Source organism: Salvia splendens, chromosome 7, assembly GCF_004379255.2.
Source record: "Salvia splendens isolate huo1 chromosome 7, SspV2, whole genome shotgun sequence".
NCBI lineage: Eukaryota > Viridiplantae > Streptophyta > Magnoliopsida > Lamiales > Lamiaceae > Salvia > Salvia splendens.
Window position 1 is genome coordinate 5855225 of NC_056038.1, and position 18652 is coordinate 5873876.

An 18652-nucleotide genomic window follows, 5' to 3' on the forward strand; every position below is an offset into this window, starting at 1 on the left:
GTTAATTATGTAATTTCCCAGATATCTGCACTCGTAGTACCAAATCCTCCAATGGACAAAGGCTGGAATTGCACGATTTTTTTTGCCTTTTTTGGCGAATTGCACAGCCGACCAACTACAAATCATTATGGGTAATAAAAATCATCATTACTATTTCATTAATCTTCGATTATGATTAATAGTTCGTACTTTATTTTTTGATTAATCTTTTCCTGCATAATTATTTGAATTTAATTTCAAATTTTCAGACTATGTTTCTCAAGACACTGGAGGGACTAGATGATAATCCATCAAGAGGATTATACATCACTTCGTGTTATATTCACACTATTAGTTATAATCCAAAAAATTGGCAAGGACCACCCACTTTGTAAAATAAGGTAAGGTTTATGGTTTTATTTGTATTTTTGTTTCATACAATTTACCAATAAAGTTGCTTTTTTATTTATATAATGAAACTAAACTAAGTAAATTTTTGTGATATTTCTTTATTATTGTTTTGGGATTTACAGACAGTTCAACAAGCCATAGGTGACTGGTATTTCGAAAGAAACAATGTCCAATTCATCGATCAACATTGGCATCCTATTGATTGCAATAGCACAGCATAGGAATATAGAGCAGTTTCCTGAAGAATAATGAACTAGCTATTGTGCATAAATTATGGTAGTATATAGTGAACTAATTACTATTGCTGAAGAATAATGAACTAACTATTTTTTTAAATATTGTTTTAAATCTTGATGTATATAATATGCAATATTTGGTTTTTGGCACATGATTTTATGCAGTGTTGTTTTGTGAGTTAATGAAGAGAGAGTAAAGTAAGAGAAGAAGAAAAAGTAGAGATAGTGTTGTTTCCGTTTTATAAAACGTTTTATTTTTATTGGGACAACTCAAAAAGAAAAATGTTTCATTTCTAGTAGGACAGAGGGAATATTATCTAAATTTAGTTATTGCTAATGAAATTTATGAAAAATGTTACTCCATTATATACATAAAGTTTTTGTTGCTCTTGCCCCATTGGAGGTGTGAATATCAATGTCATATTGTAGAGATGTTATGTATCAATTGATAAACTCCTAATTTGGTTTGAGTGGCCATGAGAATTTCTTGAGAATTCTATTACTTTTGGTGATAAAGTGGATGTTGATTAATGATTTATTTCCCTTTTTATATCCTTTTTAATTCCACCTCTAGTCATGGTTTTCTGGGTATTGCTATCCTTAACAAAGTACGATAATGACAGAGTATTATTTTTGTTGATAGTTTATAATTTATGCAATTTTCATATTTGTCATCATAGTCGTGATGATTTTTCATTGCAACTGTAATGAGTGTTCATTACATGTATAGTATTTTCATTGATAATATTTCAGCCATTCCAAAGTTACAGAAACTAAAAATAACTACAATTCAGTACTATTTTTCTAGTGAAATTTATGAAAAATAACTACAATTTCAAAAGTTGTTATATATTTAGGACAAAAAGTAGTTAGATTTAATTAACTATTCAGTTTCTATCTTATATTAATTCGTAGTATTTCAGTAGGCTTGTATTGATATCTGTGGATAAAGTTTAGGTTATTAATTAATTTCACAATCTAATAGTAATTCACATTAAGTTTCGTAAATGCATTATGTCTTTTGTTTTTTCTTAAATGGAATCAATGATGATTTTCCATCTACTCTCATGCATGCATATGGCATATGTCAATCACCCATAATTGTTATGGGGATAAATATATTTGCAGTGTGATGGCACACATTTGATGCTATGATGGTGTAAATTCAACTTTACAATAAAGTAAATTTAATATTATAATGAACTGTATTTTCGAATTTCACTTTTCATTCATGGGTATGTCGATTTATCCAGTATAGATAAAGTGATTAATGAGTTTCACCACCAAATCAACCTTAAAAGAGAGTTGGACTTTCATTCAAAATATATGGTCGCCTAATGGTTCACAAATAAACTGAACCAAAATTGGAACCTCTAGCTAGTTATAAAATCGTACTACTATGGTATGTAAGAGTCACATTTTATTATTTTGGTTTATCCCACAATAAGAGTTACATTTCACTTTTACTATAAATGGCAACTAAGATTTACATTTCACTAACTCATTTCATTCACATTTTATTAGAAAAATAATTTTAAAAAATGAATTTCATATTCCACCAACTTTTTCAACACACTATTTTTTTACATTTCTTAAAATTTGTGCAAACACTGACTCCTAGGTATTACTCCCTCCGTCCCACATAATTCGGGTCAGTTTGACCGGGCACGGGTTTTAAGAAATGTTGTTTGACTTTGATTTAAATGAATGTAGGTAGTGAAAAGTGGGTCCCACCTTGTGTATTTATCTTGTATTTTGATGAATATCTTGCATTAGTGATGAATTGAGGATAATTAAATTTGGAAAATTAAGTTTTGTTAATTGTAATTAGTGTTTTAGTGTGCATAAATTGAAATTCAAAGTCCTCAATTGACAATGCTCCAGATTATACACATTCACTGCTTTTTCAAACCAAATTGCCTCTTCTATTAAACTCCACACACTACAACTTCTCAATGTATGTCTGCTGATGATTACAACTGCTTGGAGGGAAATCTAAAATCAAACTAAACTTAAAACAAATTTTTTTGGAGGGAATGTAGTAGGGTATGGCCAACTATCACTAGCTACAAAGGCATACCTACTAAACAAAATGAGATTAATAGAAGTATTGCCCTCAGAAAATTTTCATCATTGGGCAATGGAGTATGCTGCTGGAGGCAGTGCCGGAGACAGTGACGGAGATATCACCGGCGACAAAAACTCGCGCATTGTAGGAGTGGACACCAAAAATCTGATAGCTCAAAGGCTGCTACAACTGAGCCATGAAGGTAAAGTAGCATATGGAGGTTTTGTGAAGACAGCAAAGGACTTTGGAGTGAGCACGAAGACTGTGCACAGAATCTGGGCAGAGGCAAGCCACCAAATCCAGCTTGGAGTACCTGTGAGCATACAAGATCGTGTTAAAGGATTCAAGCGCAAAGATAGAATTCAGCTTGATTCAAACAGAGTAAGAGCTCTTTCATTCCTTGAAAGATCAACCATCCGCAAGTTGGCTGCCAAACTGGAGTTAAGTAAGAGTGCAGTCGGCAGAAAAGTGAAAGCAGGGGAACTGAGGCCACACACAAATGCTGTGAAACCCCAACTTACTGCCGCAAACAAGTTAGCAAGAATGAAATGGGGTCTCATTCATGTTCAGCCTCAGGTGCACAATGGTATGCTCAAATACCACACAATGCACAATGTAGTGCACATAGATGAAAAATGGTTTTTCATGACAAAGACTACGGATAGATACTACATGCTGCCAGATGAGGACGAACCATATAGGTCATGTAAGTCAAAGCGGTTTATAACAAAGGTGATGTTTATGTGTGCTGTTTGCAGACCATACTTTGGAGAAGATGGAGATGTCATATTTGATGGAAAAATAGGCATCTTTCCATTCACAACAAAAGAGCCAGCACAGAGAAAATCCAAGAACAGAGCAAAGGGCACCTTAGAGACAAAGCCAATTCAATCAGTGAACAAGGAAGTCATGAGAGACTGCCTTATTCAAAAGGTACACTATTTTTGTTCCCTTTTCATAATCCAGAACTCACATAAGCACCCCTTATGCAGATCATACCAACAATCAAGGCTAAATGGCCAGATAACATAAGCAAGGACATATTCATACAACAAGACAATGCAAGACCCCACATCATGCATAATGATGCAGAATTTCAGGCAATTGCAAACACAGATGGCTTCACATTCCATATCATTTGTCAACCACCCAATTCCCTAGATTGTAATGTCTTGGATTTAGGTTTTTTCAGAGCAATACAGTCTATACAAGATGACAAGCTGGCTAGGGGAGTGGATGACTTGTTGAGCAATGTGCAAAGCTCATTTGAAGAACTTAGTGCACAAACACTCAACAAAGTGTTTCTAACTCTTCAAACTTGTTTAACAGAGATCTTGAAAGTGGAAGGGGGAAATGGCTACAAAACTCCACACATCAACAAAGATAGGTTGTCAAGGATGGGCATACTTCCACACACTCTAGAGGTTGAAGAACATGTTGTCAAGGCTGCAGTGGCATACCTCCAACAGAGTGAAAATGATGCTGGCACAACATATGACATCTCACATATATGTAGGGCTGTAGGTTTATAATTTCAGTCATTAGGAAGCATTTTTTGGCAGTTGGGTGTGTAAGCCTCAAGATTAGGTGTGGCTTATGCTATCAACTGTTTTTTGACATCTTTTGTACAGCCTCCAAACCTACATGTATAGGGGTGGCTTCTAAAATCCCAATCCCTCAGAAAATTATCATCATAGGGCAGCCTCCTAACCTTGTAAAGGGGTGGCTTCTGAAACCTAATCCCTCAGAAAATTGTCATCATAGGGCAGCCTCCAAACCTTGTAAAGGGGTGGCTTTTGTAATGTCAGTGTATGGCTTTTGTAATCCCTCAGATCTTAGTGTTTATATGAACTCACAAATAAGCCTCCATACCTAACTAGAGGGGTGGCTTTATCATGCATAAAGTATCAGTAATATCAACACACAACAAATCATCACAGGGCCAAAGAGTATCAGCATGCAACACATCACAAGGAACAATATACAACCATCAATTAATCCAACAACCAGAGAACCCCCAACAAATTAACACAGCCTCCAACCAACCTCCAACCCACACAATCACTCCAACAACCAAACTCCCCTCCCCCAAACAAATAACCACAGCCTCCAACCCACACAATAACTCCAACAACCATACTCCCATCCCCCAAACAAATTAACACAGCATCCAACCCAAACTGACCCAACCACAGCCTCCAACCCAAATGACACAACCACAGCCTCCAACACAAACAAACACATCAAACACAACTGCCTCCAACCCAATGACACAATCAACAACACAACCAAATTGAGGGACAACATACTTAGATTAAATCTAAAAACCCAGGCAGCAAAATAGCAAGAATCTGCCTCTCGAAGTCGGAATACACGATGGGGGCGGCTGTAGCTTGGACGTTGGTGGAGGATGGTTGCCCATTGTAGGGGGTGGCTGGTGGTGGTGGCCCGGCGTAGGGGGTGGCTGGTGGTGGTGGCCCGTAGTAGGGGCAACCACGGTCATCGTACACGATGCCACAGTGAGAAGGCCACACGTCTACGGGTATGAAGAGATCAGCTGGGGTTTCGGGGACAACGGTGTCAACTTGATCTCCGGCGTCGAAGGCGAACTCAGAACCCCATAGATGATCTGGGGTGTCTGGGACGACGAGATCGTCCAGATCCATCGATAAAAAACGAGTTGGAGAGTCGGGATAAGCATCCATCGATTTGTGTGGAGGCGGTCGAATTTGTGGAGGAACCCGTGTAGATCTAGGGTTTTCACAGCGAGTACTTGGAGTGGATGAGGAGGCGAGGTATGTGGAGACGGTGGGATTTGAGGGGAGAATGAGTGTAGATCTAGGGTTTATAGACGGTGGGAAGGAGTAAATTGCAATGAGAGCCGAATTGAATGGGGGAGACGGTTGGGAGGCGAATTGAATGAGTGAGCCGGTGGGAGGTGTCTTCAATGAGAGAGAATTGAATGGGGTAGCCGAATTGAAGGGGGGAAGGTGGGAGGAGTAAATTCCACCAGAGGAGAATTGAAGGGGAAGAATAAAGAAGACGAAATGAATGGGTCATTCGAAATATGGGATACAGAATCAAAGGCTAATTAAACACTTAATTGCATTAATTGTGTGATTTGAGTTCCCTTATTGTAATTAGCATTGGTATGATTTTTTTGCCATAAATGGAAAATTTGAAGTGGGACAAATTATGTGGGACGGACCAAAATGGAAAACTGGGACGAATTATGTGGGACGGACCAACATAATGTATTTAAAAGTCAACACAGTTTATTAAAATGTCTACACAAATATGTGTTAACATTTTTAATGTGATCGTGTTGACATTTTTAATACATTATATTGATGAGTTAGCAAGTTAGCAATTTAAGAAAAGTTAGCATTATAACGCACTCCGTCTGGAGCCTTTGTCCTAGCAACAAGGAGCTTAGACATTATTATATGAGGTGCCGAGTTCGAGCCCTCATGACATCAGTTGTAATTTTTCTTCTTTCTATAGGATTTTATTTGTAATTTCCTTCTTCATAACTCCATCTTCCACAAATTTATTATACTGACTACGTCCCATTTCAGATGTTCCTATTTCCTTTTTATTTTGTCTATGTCCATCATTTTATATTTGCAAATAAATTTTTCTCTCCACTTTTTCTCATTAAAATTTTCAACTACATTTTTCTCTCTACTTACTAAACCTAACATTTCCTTCTAAAATTTCGTGTCACTCAAGAATATGAGAATCTTCAGTGGGATAGAGAGAATATAAAACATGGCACGTAGACAAGTCTGATTTAACGTTAACTTATACTCACTTTGTCCGCTATTAGGAGTCTCATTTCTTAGCGGCATGAGTTTTTAGAAATGTTAAGAAAAATGAGTCTCACTTATATATATTTTGGTTTTAAATAATGCGAGTGAGATGTGTTAGTGGAATGTGAGACTCTATTACCATTTATAGTAAAAATGAACCGAGACCCATATTCGTGGACGGAGGGATTATCGATCATAGGAAATTAACACCATTCATAAAATTTGTAATTTCTATATTACTTTTAAAATTTACAGAAAATACTCAGTTTATTATGAGATCAATTATTTTTATGAATTTATTATTGTAGAAATAGAAGAAAAGAAAAAAAAACGAAGGGATCGCGGAGGCACAGTCTGTCATAAAACAAAAAAGAAAAGAAAAAAAGGTTACAGAGACGGCGATGGAGAGCACGATGCCCAACTGGACTGAGAAGGTGGAAGACCTCGTTCACGCCGGAGAAGTCGACCAAGCTATCGCTTTCCTTGAATCCACTGTCTCCAATCTTGAACACCAATTCATAACTCATCAATTTGGCCGCGTGTCCTCGCCCTCTTCCGTACCTCATCAGTTGGCCACTGCTCTTCAAGACCTCTCCAAACTTTATTCCGCCCAAGGCTTCTCTCTCAGAGCTGATCAAACACTCTCCCGCGCCCTCCAAATCAAACTCGCCAAAGGGTATCTCCAATTAATATGAAGTTCAAGAAATTGTTCTACTTTACTGTATTTGATGATTCGCTTTTTTTTAGCCAATTTAGAACCTTGCTGAATTGGATTCAAGAATGCATATGTTTTGGGGTTAATTTCTTCGAAAATTGAGGTTTGAGTAAGAAAGTAGATGATGGATTGTGTTTCTTGTATTAGAAGAAATGAGATAGGAACAAAGTCTGAATTGGGAATTATATGTTGATAGAGGAGAACATCTGTTAGTTCAACTGATTTTTGGTTGTTTTCGATTGGTTTGGTTTTCAGGGGTTCACGGGATGAAGTTACTTCTGATGATAATGCAGGACATGGTTTGTCTCTTTGAACTGTTGTGGCTTTGTCTTCTCTACTTATATGTCATTTGTATAGGGATGTTTTATTTTTGCCTTTGTCTTCTTAGTTAGCATTGATTGGTATTTGAAGTGATTTTTCATATCGTTGAATCGCCTAATTCAGAAGAACTGATTGTTCTTTACTTTTGTTGCAAAGGTTGTGGTGAGAGTTCTTCTTCACACTTGAAAAGTGATGGCATCCCACTGGAGGATGATGCTGAAGACGGTAACAACTATTGATCATATTGCCTCTCTAGCCTTAAAATTTCTTTTTTTGTTATTCTTATAAGTTATACAGTAAGTTATAAATTATGCTAGCAGTTTGCTAATATCCTGGTTAATATGTTAGTGCATTGATATTTTTATGCTCTGAATTGTGTTGTGCAATGCGTTGGATATGGTAAAATATTCGTATTTTTCTCAATAGCAGGCTAGGGTTATGTTAGGGAAGTTATGTTTAATTAAATATGCTATACAGTTTAACATGCCACTTTTGTAGTATTTGACAGTTTTACATTGGCATATGCTTGCTCAAATTGTTCAAATGTGTCGAAAAATGTAAATCTAGTTACGATTCCTGTTTAGTTTGGTTTCATCTCATTAAGTTTTACCTGCAATAGTCAAGTAAGGTCAAACTCTCAAGCATGACAAGAAGTGTAAATGAAACTTGAACAACATCTTTGTGGCTCAACCTGATTATTTATGTTGCAGACTTGCATCCCTATACTATATTGCTTAGGCTCATCTGTGGGGCATATGGCACAACTATGTGTACTGAAGCTAGACTTCTTACATTTTTCAAGATTCAGGGTGCTTATATGACTAAAGTGGAACCAAAATTAGGATGCAGATACATGGATACTCTATGCATACACATATGCAAGATTCTTGCTATATGCGTTCACAAAATGGTCACATAAATAAGAGCTTGCACAGACTAGGTTTTCTATAGTATTCTTCGTCACCAGTGGTGGATCCACTTTTAGGGCAAAAGATCTGGGAGGGTCGTTTACCATATTCCGCGACATGGTGCTTGAAGCTTCCCTAGCGTCAGTTCTTGGTAATGGTTCAACTGTAAGCAGAATAGTTTTGGGAAGCCAGTAGTAGACAAATGAACAATGAAAAACTTTACACGTTTCTAGATCAGAACTTTCGCTGAATGCTAGACAAGTTTCCTTTTCATAGAATCAACAGTATGGCTGAGCTTGATTTTGAATTGTAAAAGGAAAAGGAAAATACATGAATGGTTATAGTGATCCATGATAATTTCTGCTAGCTTCTTCATAAGGTAAAAAGGGTAAAGCTAGAAAAATGCTTTAGCAGATTTTGTGCTATTCTATTAATTTTATCATGTAATCTACTCCCTCCGTCCCACAATAAGAGTCATATTTCACTTTTACCTTAAATGGTAAGTAGGTCCCGCATTCCACTAACTCGCTTCACTCACATTATTATAAAACCAATATAAAAAAGCGAGCCCAATATTCCACTAACTTTTCCAACCCACTATTCTTTACATTTTTTAAAACCCGTGCCTACACCAAATGTGACTCCTATTGTGGGACGGGGGGAGGAGTAATACCTAGTCCGTCTAAGTTGAAGTATTAAATAATGTATATGAAATTAGTCTTTCCTTACCAGTGAGTGGTATGAATATAAGTCGATTGGTCAGTACTGAATAAGATTCAGAGGCATTTTGTAGGTGTTGCCTTTTGCGATCTTGTCATTACTTTGTTTAACTTAACAAGATTCTTTTTGCACTATCTTCTACATTTCCTCAAGATTAATATCTCACCTGGGATTAGAGCTAATGGTATTTCAATTTTCAGATTGGGAAGCTATAGCAGATTGTTCCCCAGAGGAGTTACTTTCCCCACAATCTTTACCAGGGATATCAAAACTTTCTCTGGAAGACTCAAAAGCTCAATCCACCAAGAGGCGAGGAAGGGGAACATTTTCATACAAGAAGCAGGGCCTTTACAGTGATAGCCAGTCTAATGAACCTTGTATAGATGACTTCGAAGATACGTCTTCATGCCAAGAGGAAGACCTGGAAAAGAGAAGCGGTACGTTTCTAGGCAGTTCACATTGGACCTGATCCATGCTAAAAGATTCTCGAACCTACGTTAGCATATATTTTGACTATTCATTTTTTAGGCAAGACAGAAAACATGGCAGAACTCTTTTCCTACGCATGTTTGTTGTATTTATTTATACATATAGTTTAGTCGTCATTCTTGCGAAGTGCTTCTTATCATATGAGCTAATCAGGAATGTTGTATATTTGTCAAGTCCTGACAGTCTCTTATGGCTTTGGTTTCGGTTTCAGAAATGTATGGTACACGCCATATTCTTGTTCTAGCTAGCTTGAATCTAAGCACTAGGACGACTGACCTTGAGAGGTTACTGGGGAGCTTCAAAGATCGTTTTGTAATTCGCTGGGTGAATGATACAACTGCACTAGCTGTATTTAGAACACCATCTGATGGTATGATAATTGCTTGCTTATTCGGTTTTGTGATTTTTAACCAACTCAAGTCATGATAGATGCAGGATGCCATTCGGTAAATCTACTGAATGGGTCTAATTTTAAGAAAATATAGTGAAACTTACTCTCCTATATACGAATGCGCCTATTTTGCTAGTTCTAAGAATCCTGGTGTTTGTGCATCAGTTTATTTCTGACTCTAAACCTCTTTAAAGGGAGTACTACATTTTAGCCTACAGCATGCTGATGCTTTTGATTTCTTGATGCAGCTCTTGAGGCTCTCAACTCCACCAGATGCCCCTTTACAGTCCGTCTACTTGACGAGGACGAAGAACTTTTCAGCAAAATTCCACCAAAAGGTAAGAGAGATCAGTGTTTTGTGTATCTTCAGAAACATGTTCATTTCTTTTTCTTTTTTTTGGCTGGCACATTTCTTTTAATTCTAATGTAATTCTAATGTATGGTGTAGTGAATGGCTTTGAAATATGAACTCGAACATTCGTTGGTGTTATTACCCAAAATATACTTGGAATGTTTGATTATTAGATCTGATATACTATTCTCAGATTTGGAACCACCCCGGCAGCGGCCTCAGACATCAGCAAGAACTGCTCAAAGATTGATTGCACAGAGCATGGGAATAAAACTGCCCTCGTCATTTGGATCCAACGAGCTACGGAAGCAAGAACAAGCCAGGAAAAATCGGATAGTCTCGAGGCAAAATATGCGGGATGATGCTTGGGGTGATGAAGATCCAAAGTAACTCAGTGTCTCAATTCCCAACTTTTTGAATGGATTGAAATGGATGAGTGCAGCGAAAGGGGTGCTTCATTAAGAATTTTGTGAAACATTCACTCGGTTTTCTCAAATACAGTACAGTCATTTTTACAGAGTTATTGAAATGCTTCCTAATCTTTTTAGGTTTGATCATACTCTTACTTATGTAAATTCAATTGAAAATGATCGTCAGATATGCAAAATCGAGAATTTTGTGTGCATAAGTATATACACCCTCTGGCCATGAATAGGAGTCCTGTTTTTTCATTTTTGTCCGTTCGTGAATACGAGTCCCGGTTCATAATTACTATAAATGGTAAAGAAGCTTCACATTCCACTAACTCACTCCACTTACATATCATTTAAAACTAATATATACAAGTGAGAATCATATTCCACTAACTTTCTTCCACCCACTTTTCTTAATATTTCTTAAAACTCGTGACGGATAGGAATCTCATTCCTATTCGCAGACGGAGGGAGTAGTATTCATAAAGTAGCAGATTCAGATCAGATACAATACTCCCCCTTTCATAAAAATACTTAAATAAGGATACTTTTCATTTTTTTTCGTCCCACAAAATTATCACATTTTCATTTATGGAAAGTTCTCCAAACTTATTATTCATATACATTAATTTATTTACGATTTATACCACTAGGACTATCATTAAACACTAACAAGAATATGAATCTCACTATCCACTAACACTATTTTAGCTATCATTCTCCTCGTCTCTCTTACTTTTACCAATTATGCATTGATTTTCGTGAGTCCCAAATGTCTTTATTTTCTTGGGACGGAGGGAGTATTATAATACTCCCTCTGTCCCTAATAAAATACCAAAGATGATCAAATTATATTATGTCACATATTTTTCAAAATCTAAAAAAATAGTACTAGTAAATCAATGAAAATTTCTCAATTATCTCATTCTTTTTTTTCGGCCAATTACGTATTGATATGACAGTCGGTTTAAAACACCTAGATAAAATGTTGTTCGAACATAATTAAATATTGTTGTTTTGCCAAACATTGTTTTATCCACGTGTTTTAAACTGGCTACCACATCATAATTTGCCGAAAAAGAAAAAGGATGTGATATTTGAGAAAATTTTTTTAGCTAGTGATTTGTTTATATGATTTTGAAATGCGTGGGACAAAATATAATTTGACCATTTTTCGTGTTTTAGTTGAAAATTGTTGGAAATTTTTGAGATACAAACTTGCCGGGTGAAAAATACACGGAAATAAAAACAAGGAAATTACACGGAAACAACTGAAAACAAAATTACACGGAAAAGTCTGTGGAAAACAGTAAGCCGAGTCGAGGAGTCCTCATTCCGCAAGATGAGAGACGCCCCGGTAGTGCTCTCGATTTGGCGTGTCGTCCTCCAAAAATAAAACGGCTTCGTCTCTGAAGTAGCACCACCGCTAGCACCAGAGCTCCGGCGAACGAGAGTAAGGCGGGGGCAGAGCTTCGACGGGAAGATTATGCAGAGAGGGAGAGAGCGTGTATGCAAGAATGCTTGTGTATGTTCTATCTAGAATGCAATGTATACATGCCTATTTATAGGCCAAGTCCACCCGCAGGGGCATTGATGGAGTTAACAACCATTATGTGTGTCATGATGGCTTGACTGTAACCGCCGGGGGTTATTGACTAGTGCACTAGCCATTGGGAGCTGAAGAGACACGACGTACCTGGACATGCTACACGACGGGATACACCATGGACCGTCGGGAATTTTTGTCTCCCGTTATTCGTCGGGGTCCAGCGGGGACCTTTTGTCTCCCGTTATGCGTCGGGGTACAGCGGGAACATGACGTGGACCAGGACCCATTGGGGATAGCGTGGAGTTTGGGGTGGTCTAAAAAGAACAAGTGGGGCTTGAACCACGCTCAACGACCAGCTCCAAAGAAAGGCACAAGGCACAAGGCACCCGGCGCATGGCGCGGCTCGCGGGCGGGCGGCGTCGGCGCGCTCGTGTGGGCTCTGTCACCCGTCTTGTTCCACGATAATTATTACACATAATAATTCATCTTATTAAATACTTCATCAAAGAAGTTTATCATCCCCGATGTGGGATAATTAACACTTAGTTAATCTCTTAGTTTTTCCCATAACTCATTTTTAGCTTTATTGTGACCAACTTTAATATATTATTTCTCATTCACCGGGAATCGGATTTGAGAAAATGAATATACTACGGTCATCTACTCGGAACATAGATCGTGGCTATTACATTTAATTTCACAAAATTAAATGTCTTGTAACATTTATTATTAGTCAAAGTCGTTTGACCAAGCACAATTCCAACAAAAATTTACCCTTAATAGTGTATTATCATTGTGGTTATGTCTAATTACTATAATACTATTTCGTACATTGGATATAACCTGCTTGTGGATGATGTACTTGTACATGAATTTCATTGAAGTGTGAGTTTGCCCAATTTACACTTCATCTCATGGCGCGTGGATATTTCCAATAACAATAGTTTTCCAATTTCTAATATGCACTTCAAGTGGCAACTGCGATTTGCTAGTTATTTCAAAGGCACAAAATTTGTTCAAATGAATACCTAGAATAGTAAGAGTGAGTTGCACGTGGTAGAGAGTGATAAATATAAATAAATATTCATGGATTGGTTAGTCAGGCATTATGAATTTATGACATGATTCGTCACGAATGATGAAAAAACAAATCTCACTTGTGTATGACCACTACCATTTAAAACTAGTTGCCAACCGAAATTAACCTCCCACTTCATTTTGCCGCCAAGAAACATTGCCTTCCCCATCTCCACCACTCACTGCCCGCCACCTGTCCCTTTTTTGAGTTGACTATCTCTTTCCAAAATCCAAACCATTGAATTTCTCATGGTGAACTCTTCCTTCTTTTATTCTTATTAATTTATATTATACATTTCCAGTTCAATTCAAACGCCGCATTCCTTTACTATAACAAGTCACAACTATAATACTTTCGTCTTTCCCGGAATATAATTCAACCGAAAAAGGAAACATTTTTCATAAAATGGGTGAAGAAATTGAATTTCCCCAATACTTCCTCTGCCCAATCTCACTCCAAATCATGAGAGACCCCGTCACCACCGTCACCGGCATCACCTACGACCGCGAGAGCATCCAGCAATGGCTTGCCACCGCCACCGTCTGCCCCGTCACCAAGCAGCCGCTGCCGCCGACCTCCGACCTCACCCCCAATCACATGCTCCGCCGCCTCATCCAAGCCTGGTGCACCGCTAACGCCGTCGATCGCATCCCCACCCCCAAATCCCCTCTCCAAAGATCAATCGTCCTCAAACTAATCCGCGAACTCAATCGGAGACCAGATGCCGATCGCTCGACTCAGATGAACGCTCTCACCATAATCGACAAGCTTGCGGCGGAGAACGACGGCGTTAATCGCCATATCATGGCGGAGGCCGGCGTGCCTAATGCGATGCTCTCGTTTATCGTGAAATCCTTCAAAATCGGCGAGATTTTGGGGGTTGAGGAAGCGCTGAGAGTTCTCAAGCTGACGTGGACGCCGGAGGCTGAGATCGGCTTCGTCGGAGACAATTCCGATGTAATCGAATCAATCATGTGGATTTTGAAGATCGAAATTGAGGATTCAGCGAAATTAAACGCGCTAATAGCCTTGAAGAATCTGATAGAAATTGAAATCTCAACCCTAATTGAGAAGCTAAGTTTCGAATTCTTCGAGGAAATGGTGAGGATGATTAAGGAGGAAAAATTCGCGCAGGCGGCGATTCAGGTTCTGATAGAGACGTGCTCGTGGGGGCGGAACCGGGCGATGATCGTGGCGGCTGGGGCGGTGGCGGAGTTAATCGAGATGGAGCTGAGAAGCAATCAGGAGAATAAGAGGGCGACAGAAGTGGTGTTCGGGCTGCTGGCGCAGCTGTGCTCGTGCGCGGAGGGGCGGCAGGAGCTGCTGAAGCATGCGGCAGGGATGGCGGTGGTGGCGAAGAGGCTGCTGAGGAACTCGGCGGCCACGGACGACCGCGCGCTGTGCGTGATGGAATCGGTGGCGCGGTTCGCGGCGACGAAGGAGGTGGTGGCGGAGATGCTGAGGGTGGGGGCGGTGGCGAAGCTGTGTATGGTGATGCAGGCGGATTGCGCAGATTACTTGAAGAGAAAAGCGAGGGAGATTTTGAGGCTGCATTCCAGTGATTGGAGCAATTCGCCTTGTATACAAGTTTATCTTCTAACTAGAAACCCTAGATAGCATGTATATTTGGATGTTTTTGTGCTAGATCGTCTGACGGGTCAAGATCCGGAGTGTTTCGTATATCGACAATGTTATACATATATACCATCGGATATGAGCTTGGGTCCGAATGTAGACGGATCTTAACCCGTCAGATAATCTAGCATGTAATTTTGTATTTCATTTTTATATAAATTAAATTTAACTATAAAAAATATGTATATATCTTTGAGCTTTTCTTTTTCCTTTTACATGAGATTATGTTGCACTTTTGTGTTATTGGATCGTTTTGCACTTGTGTTTTTGTTGTTCCATTCATTTATTTTGATGAAGATAAAAATAAGTATGGGATCACATTAAGGTTATTTTGTCTTTTTGTTAACTGAAAAGTTATTACTGTATGCACGATGACAAAAACTTAAACGAATCATTATTCTATAATGATATATATGTACGAAAGTGTTAATCTATTAAGGAATGAGAATGACTGCCATAAAAAAAGTGTTAATCAGTAATTTTAAAAGGGTGAATATCAGTTAAAGGCTTAAATTATACTCCATACTACTACCATTGATAATATGAAACGAAGTCTGAATTGTGCAATTTGTAGCAAATATAAATTGATTTATGTATGTTTTCTATCACAAAAAGATGGTGTGTATATTTATTTTCGACAACGTATTATACTTGTGTAATCAACAACTTCTTTTGGTTCATCATGTTGATCGTACCATGCATATATATGTTTCGTTTATTGAGATATTAGCTAATGCTTACTGTGTTTTCACTTATTTCCGTATATATTTTCTTAAGGATATTATGTACATGTAATTTACGTAAATGTATCTTTATTCTTATTTTAATTACTACAAGATTAAGCAGTCAAATCTTATTTAATCTTTCTTCTTGAAATAATTAATGTTTAGGAGCGGGTAGCCGCAATAACAATCGGTCTAACATCTCATGGATATATAACAAGTACTCCTATTTTTATTACTTTTTTGACCGTTGAATTGACTTTCAAAATTACATAATACTACTAGAAACTTGGTCACACTGAATAAATTATATAATTAGTGGTAGCTGCATTATATAATATATTTAGAGCTGTTACACGTACTTAGAGTTGCTTATACATTTTCTCAATAAGTTTAACTAGATCTAATAGTCCTAATTTATCTCTAGTTATTTGTACAACAACGCATCTCATCAAAAAATTATATTTAATGAGTCTAATTTGGTCTCTAGTTCGGTCTTTAAAACTGGTTCAACATTGATCACAACTCGAATATGTTATCTTTAACTTTTCCTAATAAAATATCTGATAATTTTTATACGAAGCTTTTATTAGTCTTAATATGACAACATTAGAAAAGCAATCAAATTTGAAGACGACTGGGAAAACGATATATATGCGTTTAATTTATAGAATTATAGTAAATCTGTTTTTATATATATATTAGAGCGGACTAGATAAAATAATCTCTAAACTTTGCAATTAATTAGTAAATTCATAGTCTCTAGGAAAAAATATCATAAGAATCTCAACTTTGCATTTTGTACTTTTTAAATTTTTTTTGAATAAAAATGCCCTTCAAGTCATGAAAGTCGACACATGCATCCTTTTGAAATTATTATCCTTATGTATTTGTTGTAGAGAGACAATCGGACTATAGAGAGAAGTGAATATTTTTTTTATAAATTAAATATATTACTACTAAATTAGTATAAACCAATTGATTTTTTATTTGATTTAATTCGAAATTATGATAAGTCACAATATAGTTGAATAATGGGGTGTGTTATATTGCTAACTACAACTAAATGATATGCATTGGATCACTAAATCAATGCACAAGATCATTTAGCCATAGATATCAATACAATGTGGAAAAAATGTCAATTAAGGGTATTAATATCAATTAACAAAAAATTAATTAAAACTAACTTTTAAAAAATATATCAAAACTTTAAATGAATATAACTATCTTAATTTAAATTATTTTTTACATAACATATATCAAATTTAAGATAATTTTATAAGGATTCTTACGCGATCTCAGTTGCATATGTTCTGATGTTCAAATTTGAAAAAAATTCTTGAATTTTCATATTTTTCAAGTATCAGTATTATGTCAATATAGCTATTATAATATATCAATATAATACATATAAAATATCAATGCTAAATTGTGTTGACATATTCAATGAATAGTATTGATATGTTTAATACACTATATAGACATTTTGATCTAAAACCCTATATTTGGTAGTTTTCTAATCTTTTTAAATTTAAATATTAATAAAACGAAATTACACATGACAATTTATAGACCACTAGATCTCTACAATCTTATGATTTTAAATTAATTGTAGTTAGTAATTAAAGGTTGAGTTAGCAATTGATCCATCCCCGTTGAATAATAGTATCACTTTTATTTGTATTGTTGAATACATATAAAATTAATATAACTTATAAGAGGGGTGTGTTATATTGCTAACTCACCCTTAAATTGCTAACCATAACTAAATGGTATGCTTTGGATCATTAAATCAAGGCACAAGAGCGTACAACCACAAATATCAATACAATGTAAAAAAATGTCATTTATGGGTATTATTGTCAATTTATGGGTATTATTGTCAATTAACAAAAAATTAGTTATAACTATCTTTTAAAAAATATCTCAAAACTTTAAACAATTATAACTATCTTAATTTCAATTATTTTTTCACACAACATATATCAAATTAAAGATAATTTTATAAGGATTTCAACGAGATCTTACATGCATATATTTCGATGTCAAAATCTAAAAAAATGATAAATTTTCAATTTTTCGACAAACCGCCTAATATCAATATAGATAACATAATATGTACACATAACATGTATACAATGTCAATATTAAATTGTGTTGACATATTTAATGCATTGTGTTGATATCTTTAATACACTATATTGACATTACTATTCAAAACCCTAAATGTGGTTAATCTTATATTTTTAATATTAAAATATGAAAAATGAAATTACATATGACAAATTATAGATCATTAGATCTCTTAATTCATATGGTCTTAAATTAGTTGTAGTTAGCAACTAAGGGGGTGAGTTAGCAATTGATCACTCCCCATTATTAAGATATCTAATTATTAATATGTGAACTCACTCATATATAAGAGTATCATGCATAATTGCTATGAGAAATAGTAGCACTAAAAAAACGTTGAAGACATCTTTTGATGCAATTAAAGACGTTACTTTGTGTTTATAAATGTACCACCAATGCTTTAAAAAAACAATATTATTATTAGTCATGTCTCAATTAAAATTAGAGGACGCAAATGGATCACTCATAAAAAGTAGTAAAAGATTAAGTTAATTTGTCATTAATTTCTGAACGTATTCTTTTGCGTCCTAAATAGCTGTTATTTTTTTAAAAAATTCAACGCAAATAATTGTCCTATTTACAATTGCAAATTTAAAAATACACTTACATATTCATTTTTATCGGTATTATCGTACATTGAATGTAGGTCATTATATATATTGAACTCGAGTTATTATAAGATTACAACAAACGTCAATATATACAAATTGTTGGAAT

General features: G+C 36.1%; 3 protein-coding genes across 3 annotated transcripts; all 3 read left to right on the top strand.

Moving 5' to 3' along the window:
- The first annotated feature begins 2766 nt into the window (after window positions 1–2766).
- Window positions 2767–4226, top strand: LOC121810306. The gene is made up of 2 exons (XM_042211104.1): window positions 2767–3627; window positions 3687–4226. The coding sequence occupies exons 1-2, from the start codon at window positions 2767–2769 to the stop codon at window positions 4224–4226; spliced, it is 1401 nt and encodes a 466-aa protein (XP_042067038.1).
- A 2624-nt stretch (window positions 4227–6850) lies between these two features.
- LOC121742551 lies at window positions 6851–11030 on the top strand. Its single transcript, XM_042135714.1, has 7 exons — window positions 6851–7182; window positions 7477–7520; window positions 7699–7767; window positions 9371–9607; window positions 9871–10029; window positions 10299–10388; window positions 10596–11030. Exons 1-7 carry the CDS (start codon window positions 6908–6910, stop codon window positions 10790–10792), a joined length of 1071 nt encoding a protein of 356 aa, XP_041991648.1. The 5' UTR covers window positions 6851–6907; the 3' UTR covers window positions 10793–11030.
- A 2770-nt stretch (window positions 11031–13800) lies between these two features.
- LOC121741307 (E3 ubiquitin-protein ligase PUB24-like) lies at window positions 13801–15063 on the top strand. Its single transcript, XM_042134028.1, has one exon. The coding sequence runs from the start codon at window positions 13848–13850 to the stop codon at window positions 15057–15059; it is 1212 nt and encodes a 403-aa protein (XP_041989962.1). The 5' UTR covers window positions 13801–13847; the 3' UTR covers window positions 15060–15063.
- Window positions 15064–18652: the final 3589 nt, after the last annotated feature.

Bases quoted from the DNA above. Each gene is read 5' to 3' on its own strand.
- LOC121810306 (XM_042211104.1), top strand. From the start codon at position 2,767: ATGGAGTATGCTGCTGGAGGCAGTGCCGGAGACAGTGACGGAGATATC. The intron at 3,628-3,686 runs GTACACTATTTT...CCCCTTATGCAG, and splicing joins GAGACTGCCTTATTCAAAAG to ATCATACCAACAATCAAGGC.
- LOC121742551 (XM_042135714.1), top strand. From the start codon at position 6,908: ATGGAGAGCACGATGCCCAACTGGACTGAGAAGGTGGAAGACCTCGTT. The intron at 7,521-7,698 runs GTTTGTCTCTTT...TTTGTTGCAAAG, and splicing joins TGATGATAATGCAGGACATG to GTTGTGGTGAGAGTTCTTCT. The intron at 10,389-10,595 runs GTAAGAGAGATC...TACTATTCTCAG, and splicing joins CAGCAAAATTCCACCAAAAG to ATTTGGAACCACCCCGGCAG.
- LOC121741307 (XM_042134028.1), top strand. From the start codon at position 13,848: ATGGGTGAAGAAATTGAATTTCCCCAATACTTCCTCTGCCCAATCTCA.